Here is a 16,469-nt window from a genome sequence, read left to right as displayed (position 1 = left end):
AGAAACACGGGTTTCTCCTTTAAAACTTGGTGGCTGACAACTTTTTCTGCAATTAGAAATGAAATTAGCATGTTAAAAGAAAGTCAAATCCAGACAAGTTTAGCACTGTGTTGTAGTAAAGTAACACCAGAAGTGGAGGCGGATGGTTTCTGATGCAAACTCTCTTCCTCAACTAGTTTTGGGATCTTGGGTGCATCACTTAACCCGCCAGGGACTCCTGGCGGGCTCTATAAAAGGAGGATGGTTGACTAAAGGAGGCTTCTTCTAACTCTAATATTTGAGGATACTAGCATTTTATAATGAAGTCTCATTTAAATCATTTAAAATATTTTAATAGTCAACAGTGCGATAGACCCATTAATGCCTAATAAATTAATTAATTGCCTTTAAGTATGACTCCTTAGTGTCTAAGCTCAATGGCTTGTTAATTTGTGAACACGGGCTCCAGGTAACATGTGGGAACTGTGCTTCAGTTTCCCCTCTTATCTATGAGAACACTGTGGGATTTTCTTTTTATCAATTTATTTATTTTATTATTTTATTTTATTTATTTATTGTTTCTGGCTGCGTTGGGTCTTCGTTGCTGCGTGAGGGCTTTCTCCGGTTGTGGCGAACGGGGGCTACTCTTCGTGGCGGTGCGCGGGCTTCTCATTGTGGTGGCTTCTCTTGTTGCAGAGCGTGGGCTCTAGGGGCGCGGGCTTCAGTAGTTGTGGCACGTGGGCTCAGTAGTTGTGGTTCGTGGGCTCTAGAGCGCAGGCTCAGTAGTTGTGGCGCACAGGCTTAGCTGCTCCACGACATGCAGGATCTTCCTGGACCAGGGATTGAACCCATGTCCCCTGCACTGGCAGGCGGATTCTCAACCACTGCACCACCAGGGAAGCCCATGTTGTGAGATTTTAAATGCACCTTTGGTGGGTGACAGTTACACAGTTGAGACTCAAGCTGTGCATACACAGTCTCCTCAGATGCTGGACGTCACTGGATGTTGGACAGTTGATGGACATTAGATAGGAAAGGTGAGCCCATGAAACAAGGCCAGTCTCTTGGGAGCAGGACTGGCCATAGGCCTATAGTAATATGCCCGTGTGTCTGGAAGGAGTGAGAAACCAAATCAGTCCCCTGTGAGGAGAAGCTCTGTCATCCTGCCGTAATCATGGAGGGCTGAGGGTGGGAACCTGATTCTGGGGGAGGAAGGACATGATGATGTCTTCCAGTGGTGATTCTTGGACCAACCAACAAAGTAAACCACTGAAATAGTGACCCTTTCCCAAGCCATGGCCACTACATGTGGGTCCTGATCCATGCTTCATTTCTGGATAGAATAGCCCAGGGAGCCTATGGGCCTGCCCTGCCTCAGCTTGTTTGATGTCTGGTTTCCTGTACTCCAATTAGGCTAATTCTTCTTCATCTTACAACCATTTCCATTGATACTGGCATATTTACACACAAGAAATGCAAATGTCCTTCTTGCTCCCAGCGGCAGCACATACCCACAGAGTTTGCCAAATGTTCAAGTGTCCCTGGAGTGAAAAAGGCAATGCTTGACCTTCAGTCAGTGAAAATGTCATTTCCTTCTTTCCTCCTCTCTCTTCTGACTTTTTGGCGAAGTCTGTATGTGCCTTTCTGCCTGAAAACTCCTAGGAGCCTTGTTGAGGTCACTGCATTGTAATGGAATCAGGATTTAGTTAATATCATACAAAGCCTATGGAATTTATATAATTTGGGCTCTGAGTGTAATGCCGTCCACCCACATCCACATAAGCTATAAATCCTCAGAGCACCCACAGTACAGATGGGGGTTCTCTACTGATCTACACTGGCCCCTTCCAGGGTGTTGGCAGAGGAAGGCTGTTGCTCCAAGCTCTGTTCTGCTGTATTGGATACACCCTCCCCCTTGGGACACTGATGATAGTGGCTCCAGGAATCTGGAGGGATGCCCGAGGATGTTAATCCTTCATTCCGCCATTCAGAGTTGGCAAATCTCGGCCAGCACCAAGAACTGGACTTGCAGGAGCATCAGCCTGGCGCTGGGGAAGGACTGGTAGGCCTCCAGTGCCCTGAAGACAGCCCCAGAGCTGGGGTTGGCCATTGGAAGTCTGACTGGCCAAGCCTTCTTTTCGCAGGGCTGGACAGCTTCATTCTTGGTCAACATATTAACTGCCTATGGACAAAATGAGGGTGTTCCTCAGAAAGTAATTTAGAGAAAGGACATATTCTCTGCTGTAGGAAATTTATAGAGCCGATGAAGAAGACTGCTACATATCCCTAAACAGGTCATTTAGGAATTATAAACAATTCTTTTTATTACTGCTTAGGAAGCCCTTTCACAGCCTGTTTCTGTCTGTATGAAGTAGTGTTTTAATCACAAGGGATTGAGAGCAGATTAATGCCTACTCCCTCCATCCAAGAGTAATGGTGCATGCGTGTGTGCTTGTATGCATGTGTGTGCACACGTGTGCATGTGTGTTTTAATTACAACACTCAGCACGTGTTATGCAATGTCACCCTTACCCTGCCTCCTCGCCCCTGCCATGTATTTGGAATATTCACATCTGCTTATTAGTTTGCTCTGTAATCCCATAACTTCTCATGACTATTAAGACCTTTTCTGCTGTTATGTAACAGTAGTCCTGAAAACCTGCTCTTTGCCCCTGTCAGCTCCAGGACACAGAGTGTGTCCGTTTTTATTTCTCCTCTGGTGTTTGGGCACATTATTTATCTACACTTCCTCATGGGTCTTCTTTTCTTCCCTGCAGACTGGAGACTTTTTTGGTGAGGTGGAGGGAGCTGTGATGAACAAATTGTTAACAATGGGCTCCTTTAAAAGGTAAGGGATTTTATGGTTCCTTGCGTCCCCCGAGAAAGTTTGCCTAAATAAAATAAAACAAACCAAGGTCAAATAAAGCAAGCCCAGACTTAACCCCATGACTGTGTTCATGCTCCAGAAGATCTTCTGAAATTTGATGCCTTTTGCATGAGTGTTAAGAGTCTCAGAAACTCAGCTCACAATGCATTCCCTGTTCCCTTAGCGTAGCATTTATTAGAGTCTGGTCCTGAAGTCAGAGCCTGTACTGGGAGGTGATTATGTTGGTCTGAAACAAGTGATTGCAGAGAAGTAGGAAGCATTTTCACCTGGTCAAAAGGAGGAGGAGGGTGTCTTGTCTCACACTGACAAACTGGGGCAGCTTGCTAGAAATCTGGAACTCAGAGATGGGAAGTGATGTTTAAAGCCTCGATATAATTTTAGAAAATCATGTAAAAGTTCACAAAACCTGCTCCCAGATGGAGGTAAGTTTAAATCTGTTGCTAGAATTGCTAAAATTGGTGGTAGGGACCACTCCATTGAGTTGTGAGGGCTCTTGTTGACCCTAAGTGAAGCTCGTATAGGATGATTTCCTCACAGCCCCGCGTTCCCTGTGCGCAAGCCAGCCACGCTTTTGGGAACATCAAAGCCAATGAGAAAAATCATCACCCTGCGAGATCAGGAGGCCAGTTTTGTCCCCCCAGGAGTCAACCTGTCTCCCTTCCCTTGGCCTCCCAGGGAGAATGGTGGTCTATTAGTGGTGCTTTCCTGGACATATATGATGCTGTTAAATATATGATATCAGGAAATGCAAGGATGGACCTAGGCTCACCTGTGAGAACTATTGCACATTGGTTGCCAGTGGGAAAGACAGTCCCCCCAATTTATTACCTCCCCCCCCCCCGCAGCTGAATGGCCAGGAAGTGTTAGCTCAGGAAATCAGACTTTTAAGCTACTCAATAAGACCAACTGAGTGCTGTGCTGAAAGCAGGGAATTCAAAAATGATGACCCAATTTTTGAGATTCCGTAGCTTGTTTGTGCCAGAAACAAGGAAACAAGAAATGATATTTTTAAATGGCATGACTCCAGCACTTCTGCAATCTCTGACACACTTGCTCTCCAGCCTGCCTGAGTGTTCACCCCTGCTCGATTCCCTCTTTAAAATTCAAGTACATTTTTTCCCTTCTTTTGCCAGGAGTCATTGTACATAAGCTTGAAAACTGGACTTGGAGCTGGGCTCGGGTTGCTCTGCTGGACTGTCTGCCATCCAGGGCACCACTGGTTTCTTGTATCTTTATGTGGATATGTACATTTGTATTGTGTTAGCTTGTTTTCAACTTGGTGGGGGTAGGGAGAGACAAAAGAGGAAGAATAAGCACACACATGTTTCTCATTTGAAAGCATATTTTTCAACTTTTTTAACAAAATGACTTTTTTTTTTTTTTCTCTTCCCTCTTAGATATTCCTTTCAAACAGTTTGGTGGGAGAAAGAAAAAGGTTGTAGCAGAATTTTAAATTCCTAGACTTCTCCTTAATGTGGGTGAAATATAGTTGACATGAACTTAGAACTTTCACAAGAGTAGCTAGCATATTTGAGAAAAGAGGAGTGCTGGGACTCTCTACTAAATTTTAACAGCAACTGCTGTCATTTGGGAATTACTTGACAAACCCCCTAGGCTTCTTTGAAAGGCCCCCTCATGAGGCCAGGACAGCAATGAGAGTTTGGGTTTTGGAGTCAGATGGATTGGGTTCAAATCCAGGCTCTGACATTTACTAGCTGCATGACTTAGAATAAGTCATGTTACCTCCCCACGCTTTGGTTTCCTTACGTGGAAAATGAAGGTGATGATAATAATTACTTGCAAAGGTTGCTGTCAGAGTTAATGAGATAATAATAAGCATAACGTTCTGACACGGTGCCTGGCATATATTAAGGGCTCAGTAATTGCTAGCTGCTGCTATGATTTTTGTTGTTGTGGATCTTTGACTTAGCTTTTTACTTGGCACCAGGTGATGCTTTTTTTTAAATTTTACATTCACACATATCGCAATGGGCTTCCCATGACACCTGGTGATGGGGTCTCCATCCAGTGTTGGGGTACTGAGGTCCTCCTGGAACTCAGACGTTCAAGCCCTTGCCAGCATGTTTACTCAGAAAATAAGGTTGACAGTCCTTTTATTCAGAGCAGATCTGTATTTCAGAAGCACTGAAAGGATGTAGCCAAAAGTAACAGTGCCCTGGGACAGATGTCAGGCACCATGTTAAACTGTACCCCACCCCCAAACACAGGATACATGGAGGTTAAGTTGCTTTGGTGGCATGGCTGAGCCCTGGTAAAGCTCAGGATCCATTCACGTAGCAGACATCTCATCTCAGCATATTGGACAGTGCAACCTGGCACAAAGTTTCTTAATTTGGTCTGCTTACACCCATTTCTAAAGAAACGCCTTTCATACACAAGAGCCCTACAAACCATCTTCTTCAGAAAGACAGAGCTCAAAGTAAAGAACAGCATCTCCCTTTGTCAACCTCCCATTTATCTCTCTCTCCAGTGGACCATAGTCACTGCCTCTCTCTCTAAAGCAAAGCGATGCTTGCCTACTTGGCATGGACTCTTTCCTTGATTGTTTGGCCACTTACCTGGTGACCCGATGGCCATTCTACTTAGGTGCCATCAGAGGGAAAGAACATCCACTTGTGCATCTACAGTGCCATGTGGGAGGAGGGGAATTTGTGTGAACTGATTTGTGTGAACAAATTACCAACTTGAGGGAGCTTTGAGAAAGTTCTTCAGCAGCATGTGCAAACCATCTAAGAGGTGAAGTGGTCACTCTTGGTCACTTAGGCTGAGTCTCTGACTTGACTCTGTCCATCCAACTTACAGATGACATAGTGCCCAGGGCCAAATAACATACCAATAGCCTCAGCAATGTGAAAATAATGAAGGTAGCAGTGGCTACCTTCCCAGAGCACCTACCACATACCAGACCTAGGTTGCAACTGCAGATCTTACTTCTTGCAGTCCTTTCCAACAACTTGTGAGACAGTTATAAACAGGACCAGTGCAAAATGAAAACGTGGTGCCCCTTGCTCAAAAATTGTTGAGAGTTTCAAGATGGCAACAGCAGAGCATTAAACAAAGCACGCAGCCCTTCTAAGTGCAGGGTTCTGTCCAGTTACACAGGCCACGTGCCCATGAAGCTGGATCTGGGTATATATATACCTATTTGATAGATGGAAATAATGGGGCTTGGAAAGGTTAAGAAATTGTCTCTGTGTAACGGAACTGGATTCAAACATCCTGCAGTCTAAGCACAGGGAGAATTTTCTAGCCTCTCCCCTTTACCTGGTTCTGTGTACAGTAACATTGAGTAGTGCATGGAACTTCCTTCAGTTTTGTTTGAGACAAAGTGAAGGATAGCCAAGGAGGATGTTGGCCCAGCAGTGACTTATGTGGGCAAACAGAACTTTCAGGATGGAGGCCAGCCGAGTGATAAGATCACCCAGATTTCTTTTAACTGAAGTTGATAAATTCTTAAACCAAAGCCATGTCCCCAGGCTTCACATATTTTCTCATAAGATACCATAAGATATTTTCTCATAAGATACCATATTCCAGGTCAGCTTTTTGTGTTTCAAACAGAGGACTTGAAATGCCTTTTTATTCTTACCATGGAAAGTAAATGGACTCCCTAAGTGGCCCTGACTCATTTAGGGCTTTTCATTTTAGCTGCTTTTCTCTTTTAACTCAAGTTCGTGTCCAGTAAGAGCCTTGTGTTCATATTTCTCAAAAGCCACAGTCCATGGCTCTCCTTGCTGGCCTTGGCAGTGACTTTGCCCTTCTCACAATACTAAGAGAAAATCTAGTTTCAAAATATTTTTTATTATACAGTAATTCATTTATTTCACCACTCCTTCTTGCCCCCAGTGATGGAACTCAATGTCAAATATCCAGGGAAAAGTGAGAAAAAAAAATATATAGCTGGTCATAGCAGAGTCCAAGATTCCTGATAAGGCCTCTTTGATATACTGGACTTGAAATATGAAGACTTCAGGTTGAGCCTCAGAATGGCCACTGTGTGGCCGTGGACAGATTCCTCAGTTTCTCTGGGCCTCAGTTTCTTTGCCACCAAAATAGGAATTTTGGTGAGATGGGATTTTGTGAGAATCACCTGAAATAAGAGAAGTGAAAATGCTTTGCAAATTGCAAAGCTACTACAAATAGGAGGTAAGATTAGCTCTTGGATAAGAGCTCCAAATGTCTGAAATCTTTTTTTTTTTTTAATTTTCTTCTCTTCTTTTTTAAATCACTAATGACCCCCAAAAGGTAGTTACTGCACAGCAGTCATAGTGTTGGGCGTGGGCCTGTGGGCTTGGACTCAGCTAGCACCCCTGGAGAGCTCTTAAAACACACCCATGCTCCAGCTGTTCCCCAAGAGATTCATATTAGATTTGTCTGGGGACGGAGCCCAGGCATTTATGCTTTTTTTTTTTTTTTTTTTAATGCTTTTTAAAAGCATCCATGTGATTCTCACGTGCAGTCAGGGTCAAGAAATACTAAGTTAAACGCACCAGGTGCCAGTCTAGGTGCTGCCCAACTTCAAACTTGCCTGACTTTTGGCAACTTTAACTCCATAATTTCAGTTTTCTCTGCAGCAAGATGAAATTGAAAGAGTGATTTTCGTACCTGCAGTGAGGGTTAAGTGGAATAATGCATGCTTTTACCAAATATCCTTGTGGTTTCTGCCAAAGGGTCTTCCCTTGTTCTTTGTGTATTTAAGTAAGCTCGAGGAAGGAAAGACCCATGGGGCACACCTGGCCCTTGACTTGCAGAGAAACGAACTGCTTGCTAATAATTTGTTTTTGCTTTGGGAGCTACTGAGAATTCCTATCCCTCTTGGTTGTGTCTCTTCCATTTTGTTCTGTTTTGTTTGTTTTATGTGCGTGGCGCAGCATGCCTGAGCTTTCACCCCTCCAAGGCCATTCATATTTTCCCTGCGGGGCCTGGTGAACGTCCTCCTCACCTCACCCCCTACACGTTCATTAACATAGTCAACTTGTGTAGAATTCCCTGTGGCGGCTCCTTCTAAATTGCCTTTCTAAAAAGGTGTCTCGTCAGGTAGGATTCAAGACTTGGACCATTTCTACCCCTGTCTCCATATGATGGAACTGCACTGGCTCCATGGCGGGTGACTGGAGCTTTCCCTGTCTTTGGTGATTGCGTTACATTTCAGCGAATGCCCTGGCCTTGGAATCCAGAGAGTGTTAGAGGAGAAGTCTGTTATGTTTGGATGGCTGCTCTAATACCGACTGCTCCACCGATGTCTAATACTCAACAACTCATGTAAGGAATGTAATGGCTTCTTGGCTTCCTGTTGACCTGGCTGTGTCCACTGAAGTATGCTTTGTCAGAGGTGGCATTGAAGGGAACAAGAAGACGGATTGGCTTGTACAAGTGTGTTTCTGGGCCAAACTTTCTGGAATGCAGAAACATGGGGATTCCAATGGACTGCTCTTTAAAACCCTAAAGCTGCTGCTTGAGGATCCCCAATCACAACAATAACAATAGCCACCGTCATCTACATCATAATAGCAGCAGGTCTCATTTATTGAATTATTGCAGTCTCATTATTGAATAATTGCAGTTGACCCTTGAACAACACAGGTTTGAACTGTGGGAGTCCACTTATACACGGATTTTTAAAATCGTAAATACTGAAGTGCTACACAGTCTGTGGTTGGTTGAATCTGTGGATACGGAACCGTGGATATGAAGAAACTGTGTTTACAGAGGGCAAATTGTACTCGGATTTTCGACTGCACGAGGGTCAGCTCCCTAACCCCTACATTGTTCAAGGGTCAACTGTACAGGCAAGGCATTATTCCAAGCAGTTTGCATGCATTACCTATCCTCATGGCAAATCCATGAAATACCTACTATCATTATTGCCATTTGACAGAAGAGGAACTGGAAGTGGAGGCTTCAAGTGTTTTAGTAACTTGTTCAAATTCACCCACAGTAGTGTGTGGGGAGATGGAATTTGAACTCGTGTCTCTTGGATTCTAGATTCTAGACCATGTTTTCCTGGTCACCACTCATCTTTTCCCATAGCTGGAGAAGACTAAGTATTCTCTGCAGGGATATTTGTTCATATTCATGCTTGTTTTGCTTTGAGAGAAAGTAAAAGTCTTTCAAACTTGAAGTCCAATGTATTGGTTAGTAGTTGGTTCTACTAGAAATAATAGGAAATTCCAAAATAGCAAAGTGTGAAAGAACATAGGAGTCTTTTTCTCTTTTATGTGAAGGAAGTCTGAAAATACTAATTTGGGGGCCTCATGTTGTCATCATGGACACATGACCACATCTTTTTTTTTCTTTACCTCCTTCTAAGTTGGCTTTTAAAGTCAAGATTACCTCATGATCCAAGATAGCTGCTGAGCTGCAGCCATTAGTTCTGCAAACTAGGCTGGCAGGAGGATTCTAGGAGGTCCAAAAGGCCAAGTAAAATTCCTTTTTAAAATTTCTTTCTTTATTTAAGTACTTACTCCCGTACAATACTTTTGCTTCCATATAATACTGCTGCTTAATCACATGGCCTCACCTACCTACAAAAGAACCTGGGAAATGTGCATATCAAAAAGTCGGTGTTCTGCTCATTGAGAGAGGAGAATGGCTGTCGGGAGACTATGATAGCCTCTGCCACATCCATCGTGCCCCAGTTTGCTTCAGACCACCCAAGTCCTCTAACTATTGAACCCTGCTTCCTGTGACATCCACTCTGAAACCCTTCCAGAGATGAGGCTATATTCCTAACTCCTAGTTTTCTCCACACCCCACATGCCCGTGCAGTCCTGAACACAAATGGTCATAGCCACCATCTAATGCATCTGTCAGTGATGTCTGACCCCAGGCAATGACAGCAGGAGCACTCGATAACACCTGTTGGGTTTGACTAATCGTAATGACACTGGCAACACCAACATCCCGAGGTTCTAACATCCTGAGCCTCAGTTGTGTGCCCCACACTGTGCTAAGCGCAACTCAGGCATTACCGTGGTGCAGTTGTTGTGAAATGTACACATGGCGCCAGGCATTTGGCAGAGCCCAAGGATGCTCCTCTAGCACCCAAGTTTCCTGCCTCAAGTGGGTTTTGCATTCACTCATTCCCTAAGCAGAATTTAGCTGTTTCCTTCTATATCTTACTCAAACAAAGAAGCAAAAGAAATTTAGCCTTTTCTACGTGGGATTAATCATAATTGCATTTTCCCCTTCAGTTTAACACGGAAAGCTAATATTCATGGAAGGCGTAGTTGAATGGGCAGACAAGCCACTGGCTAGGTGCACCTACTAGGCACCTGTGCATGTTATCCTGTGCCCCAGGATTGAAGCAAATTTGGCTGGGAGAGCCACAGTAACTTCACCTCCTGAGCCTTAGTTTCCTCTCCATGCCCTTGACATCAGAGATAATACTTGACTGGCAGAAAGTAATCGATTATTTCTTATTGTTACTGCTTTTATTACCTGGGTGAGATGTTGATGTGGTCAGTATCTGTGACTTTGTTTCTTTTTATACTCTCAGCACCTGTTGATGAAAAGCATTTGGGGCTGATAGACCCTCTGCTTAATCTATAGAATGAGTGAGGCTCCCCTCTCAGGGTTCTGCACTGGACCCTGAGTGGCCCCAATACCCTAGGTGCTGGGCTTCCAGCTGGTGCAGCCTTATGGCACTTATTCTCTTCTAATGATGGGTGCTCATTAACTACATTTATTTTAGCGATTTTCCATCAGAGCGTTCAAAGGCACCTTCAACTCACCTCCTCTGCTGTGTTAGATGTTCTGTGTTGATCATAAAGAACAGTACAATCTCTGTAAGAAGAGATTGGCCACCAAGGCAAAAAGGAGAGACGGGAGAGCTCCTTCTGGATCTACTATTAGTGTTCAGGTGGAACAGACTGAGCTTTCCATTCTCCTGGCTGTCTAAGATGTATGAATGAGTAAACTTCCCATGGTGACAATCCCTTTGTTTAGAATTTCCTGTGTTCTTGCTCCATGCCCTGACACTTGCAAGCTGAAAACTGCCCCAGAGAACACATTTTATAGCTCAACAAAGGATACATATTTTTACATGCTACCCTAGTGAGTCACCTTTGCTTCTCATACTTTTTGATTCAAAATTGCTTAAATATGTCCCTCAGCGGGTCTCTATGTCAGATGCCTCCCTGTCCTGTTTTAGGGCCATATTTGCAAACATTAAGCTGTTTCAAGACTGGTTTTGAGGCAAATTTTTAGCCAAAGTGAGTTAGAGTCATTGCAGGTAATGTACCTGGCCTCATGGGCACAAAGTAGGTGTTTAATAAATGCTGGTCCCCACTGTTACTAATGAGCTTAAATTAGCTGAACTCATGCCTTTGAAATTCAACCTTCTAATTTTTAGAAGAAATCTTTTTCTTGGTCGTGATTTTTGTCTAGTTGGAAAAGAGAAGAATCAGCAAAATGGATTTAAGCAATTCCTAATGTCACGAGCCTGACACCCGAGACTCTACCTAGTACAGGATACATAGGGTTGCCCATGCTTGGTTTGCATTGCTTTGGGTTTCTTCTTCAGAGACTGTATCTGCCTTCTGTCAAAGTTTCAAAGAGACCCATCTGGGGAGCACAGAGATGTTAATGATAAGGTCTCCCCAGCAGCCCGCGGTTGCCGTGGCCTGGTGGTGATGTCATGGGGATTAAGGCATGTTATCTGTAATAAGAATAAACTCCTGCTGCTGAGTGCAGCAGTGCAGCAGCAATCTTGGGCTGGGCACAAGACGCTCGGGGCTTATTTTAGACCCGAAAGAAAGCAGGCAATTATCATGTTCTTTAACTATAATCAGCCGAACAGGATACAGGTAGCCACAAAATGGAGTTATTTAAAACAGTAACAAAATCACTTCAAAAAGGGCAACAATCTGGAAGTCTCTCTTTCTGCAACATCTAGTTAAAGCTGCCTAAGCATGGAGAAGAGAGAGAAGGTTTGTTTTGTAACCTCCTCAGTGGCAATCAGATCAGGAAAGCTTATTTGTGAAATGAAAGGCAGGAACCCTGGCCTGGAAGCTGCCCTAGAGCAATTGAGTTTGGACCCAACAAGTAAACTGGAGCCTTTAAAAATGATCCCAGGAGAATCCTGAGCTTCCAGCCATCTGTTTGTCATGGTGGTTACCATGACAAGGGGCTCTCACTAGCCTGGCCAGCTAGTCCAGCCTGGTCTGGTGACCCCGTCAAAGCACCTCAGCTTGGGTTGGAAGTTGATTCTGGATATTGATTATGAGACCCTATCTTGGGTAGCATTCCCTGTGACATTCCAATAAGACTCTGGGTTGGGGCACAGGGCTGAATTCTAAGCATTTCCTAGAACCTGCTACTGAGCAGAAGGCAGAGTGAGGTGGATTCAGCATGACCCCCATCTAATTCTGGCTCTGCCACTTGTTAAGTGTGTGAACTTGGGCACATCTTTAGGCTAGCCGAGACTTGGTTTGCCCCTGTGTGAAATGGGGATGATTAGAATCTCTCCTGTAGGAACATGCTTAGAAGAGTACCTTGCTCACAGTTGCTAAATAGACTTCAGTAGACATTAGCTGTTGTTTCCCTGTCCTCAGCTATGAAGCTCATGGACAGAAGTTGCCACATCATCTGCTGATAACCCCAGCATGACTTCTGAAGGTGTCTGTTACTTCAGTAAGAAGTGTGAATTTTACATTGCATCATATATGCCAATGAGCTAAGAAAACCAGGAGGCCTACCCATCCTCCAGCCAGCTGGGTAAAGCCTGAGTCAATTCCCAATGCATTTAACACCACCCGCATTAATTAATAATGGCAGTGAAAACCAGTCTAATAAGTTATAACAGCAGCTGCAGCCCTGCCTTCTGTTGAATGCTTCCTCTGTACTAGGCACTGTGCTAAAGGCAGTACATGTGTATAATCTCATTTAATCCTCACGACCACCCTATAAGGCAGCCATTATTCTCACTATTTTACAGGTGAGGAAACTGAGGCACAAAGAAACTTAAAAAGAATTGTAATAAGTGGGTGAGTTAGGATTTGAGCTCAGGTCACTGACTTCAAAGCTAGCTTGCTAATCATTAAGTCACACTACCAGTCACTTGGGCCTTTGGGAATAGTGTAGCTTTAAGAGTCAAAAATCTAGCAAATAACAAAATTAGGCCTTCTGTCATAACAAGGCTAACACATTGCATAGTATATTTCAGTATACTTTCACATGACTGATTAGTTAAATCTGAGAACATCTCTGGAAGTCACTTTATAAATGAAAAAATAAAGCCTCAGAAGCAACCTGCTATTATAAATGGCAGAACGAACCTTTTAAGCCAAGGCCACAGTGCATCCATGTCTACAAGACCCCAAACACACTCAAGTCCCACTCAACCCATGCTGCCTCTCACCAGCCCTGACCCAAATTCCAGCCGCAGAGATAGAGTTGGGCAGTAGGAAAAGGATAAAGCTAATAATAATTCTTGCCAAATCCTAGAAAGCCCTTCCGGGGCACCTGCCGAAATCTGCTGTTGAGGATGCAGACTGTGACGTGGTAGGCCAGTCAGGGGCCAATTAGACTTGTCCATCCTAGCCTGCAGTTGATTTTGTGGCTGAGTTCGTGTCAGGGCTGCGTCAATGATGAGCATTTCTGTGAGAAGTTTGTTCAGGGAGTTCCCTGAGCCAGACACTTGGCTGGTTCATAGGCTTCATTTATCTCTCAGTATACACTGGTTCTGCTTGCATCTGCTGGGAGGAAAAAAGCCAGAGGACAGTCAGCAAGACTAGAAATGTCCTGAAGAGGAAGGGGCTTTGGGGGACTTTCCAGGAGATTGTGTGACACTGGTACCCTCTTGGGCTTTGCTGCCTATAATGCCTGTGTGGTGCTGGTCAGGAGCTGGTTTCCATCTCAATTTGGTCAAGTGGCCAGTTTTCTACCTGGTGCCCATAGATGCTCTTTGGTTTAATCCGTGTGTGTGGTATCTCTAATTTATTGTCTAGAGGGGAAAGCCTTCACCTCACATTTTGCAGTTGACCTCTTCAGTCTCAGCTGTGTCATCGACTCTTCAAGATTCATGCAATCAGGCAATCATTCATGCATTCAACCTTTTAAATTGGAACACCTTCTCCATGCTGGGTGCTATGCTAGGTGTGAAACAGATCCAACCCCAGTCCTGCAGCATGGAACTTCTATTCTAGTGTACATTTCCAGCACAGTGTTAAGTATGCTTCACATTACGCACTGTATTATTTCAGAAAGGTATTCCTGTAGGGAGAATTCCTTCCAGTCATTGAGAAGTTCATGTATTACAGTATTAACATGTCATCTGGCAGCTGTTAACATAGCTCAGGCTGGACTTTAAGTGTCTCTCCTTTGGGGGGCCAGGAATAGTGGGAAGAGGAGCTTGGGGGAGGGACGAAATGCCCGTCTCCTTTGGGATAAAGTGTTCGCTCCATCTAAAAGCTCTTAACCTGCTGCTGGAAATTGCCATTCTTTTTACTTTGTAAAGGTGTTAATAGGAAAGTAAAATATCTGTAAAAATTATAAAGTAAAACATCTTTGCAAGTGAGTAAAGATCATAACTGGGAGGAGAGCTGTATTTTTATCACCGAGGGAGAAAAAGACGTCCATTTTCCTGTTTCATAAACTGCACTGTTTTCGAAAGCATACTTAGTAGTGAGTATACATATATTCACTGGTGGTGGTGGTAATGGAAGGGGGTTAACAACCAATGAGCCAGCTGGTTTCCAACAAATTGTCAAAGGTGCTGGCTTTATCTTGGTCCAAGCCTATTTCCTCGTGCTTAAAAGAGACAGAGGATCCTGCCATTTCTTAACTCAAAGTGGCCCTTCCCAGCTCTCCTTGACCTTGCAGACATGGTCCATGTGGATTTCATCAGGGGCCCAGAATTCAGTTTAAAAGAGCATCTTTCTCTGGAGTATCCTGGTCCATGCAAGTCATCGTTGTTCAAACCAAAACGACTGTTTGGTCAAGTTGGGGGGTTTCTTCTCCCAACCCTCCATCCCAACGGTACCTTTATTCCCTTTATTCTTTAAGTTCCAAGTGTGACATGACTGTGTCTCCAGTCCTGGACTTTGCTGTGTCCCTTGCTTGTCACCCTTGTTAGGCCTGCCTTGACTTGTGCTTGTCACTGCTGCACTGGCTGGTGGTGTGAGTGACTGTTCACCTTGCTGGTTGGTCCACAGCATCATTTGGTTCTCGTGTTTTCCCATTTAGTGAAGCTCTTTTCCATTCTCTTCTATAGAATTACCCTTTATGACTATCAAGCCATGTGCAGGGCCAACAAGGAGAGCAGCGATGGTGCCCATGGTCTACTGGATGTAAGTACAGTGCAGTCACTCAGAAAACAACTGCATGTTTTTGTCTGTCCCTGCATGTGAGCATATCTGTTTCTTTGGAGTCATCAAGTTTATCTGTTTCAAAACCATGAATATTTAAATGTGTCAAGTCAAGAAGATCACTTCTGTTTAAACCCAAATCCAGTGATTGTGTGTATGATAAACAGGTCTAAAGTATTTGATGGATTAATGCAGCAACCCCCCATCCTTTTGTTGGATAGAAAAGGGGAGAAGTTTTGTCAATTCCCTCATTCTCAAATAAAAGAGAATTTGGTTTGGTTCAACAGAAACCTTCCTTTTAGTTTGTAATAGAGCTGTTAGCCTATGCCCAAATTCACATTTTGATCAGAGATTCTCTGCTCTAATCACGCTGCTGCTTTTAACATCATTTTCCCTGGAGCTGATTCCATCCATGATGTCACAGTTGAGGATCAATCAACATAGCTTTGTATCATTAGAAACTGGCTTTCAGATCACCAGAAATTAACTGTGACAATTTACCCCCAGTTTAAAAATATAATTTACAATGTGCAAGCAATATAAATTTGGTCACCAATAACTTGAAAACACAGAAAAAACAGATACAGATACTTCAACATAGTCTGACATATGGGTATAAATATAACCCTTACATGTTATCATTTTGTAAATTCCAAAAAATCAACCTAAAATTTGGTTTGAAGCACAAAATTTAAGAGCCGTTTTGGTTTTAAAATATAAATATACACCTTCTCATTTACAGATGTAAGATCTTGCAAGGGGATTATTTAAAAACCAAATATTTAACACGGTTCTCCTACACTAAGGGAGCAAGGAATGATTCTGAGCTGGGACATTTCTGAGAGGCAACTAGGAACTAAAAATGGGACGATTTGAAAAATACCACTTTTTAGTGAGAATCAACACATACTTCCAAACCCAGCTTCCCTAGCCTTAGCATGAGTATTTCCATACTTAAAATGTTCCCAAGATATGTTTTTATCATTAGGCTTAAGAGCTCAATGGCTTTACCCTTCTGAATGCTAATGTGCATTAAATTTTTTAATCCTGTATTTACATAATCCCTTTGTTTACCCTGCATTGAGCCAGCATCTGGCAGGGAATGCTTGAGTATCCTCCTCCCACTGCCGCAGCCAAGCCCCCCTCCACCCCCCCACCCCCGCCCTGGCCCCACCCCGGGCCTCAGGGTGAGCTGCCCCTGTGCCTCCCTCTCTTCCTTCCTTAATCCCTTTATTCATTCTCTCCTCTCACACTATGGAGGACTACTGAAATGT

The 16,469-nt window shown here is 43.7% G+C and overlaps 1 protein-coding gene across 5 annotated transcripts in view; it reads left to right on the top strand.

Moving 5' to 3' along the window:
• CACNA2D3 (calcium voltage-gated channel auxiliary subunit alpha2delta 3) overlaps nucleotides 1-16,469 on the top strand; it is a 784,865-nt gene that overhangs the window by 709,886 nt on the left and 58,510 nt on the right. For all 5 annotated transcript variants that reach the window (XM_060307837.1, XM_060307836.1, XM_060307834.1 and 2 more), the window contains 2 exons: nucleotides 2,757-2,827; nucleotides 15,102-15,177. In XM_060307837.1, coding sequence (XP_060163820.1) covers nucleotides 2,757-2,827; nucleotides 15,102-15,177 — 147 coding nt within the window. The remainder of the gene's footprint in view (nucleotides 1-2,756; nucleotides 2,828-15,101; nucleotides 15,178-16,469) is intronic.

Source organism: Globicephala melas, chromosome 11, assembly GCF_963455315.2.
Source record: "Globicephala melas chromosome 11, mGloMel1.2, whole genome shotgun sequence".
Lineage (NCBI taxonomy): Eukaryota > Metazoa > Chordata > Mammalia > Artiodactyla > Delphinidae > Globicephala > Globicephala melas.
Note: the sequence above shows the minus strand (reverse complement) of the source record. Positions and strands in the feature narration are given on the sequence as shown.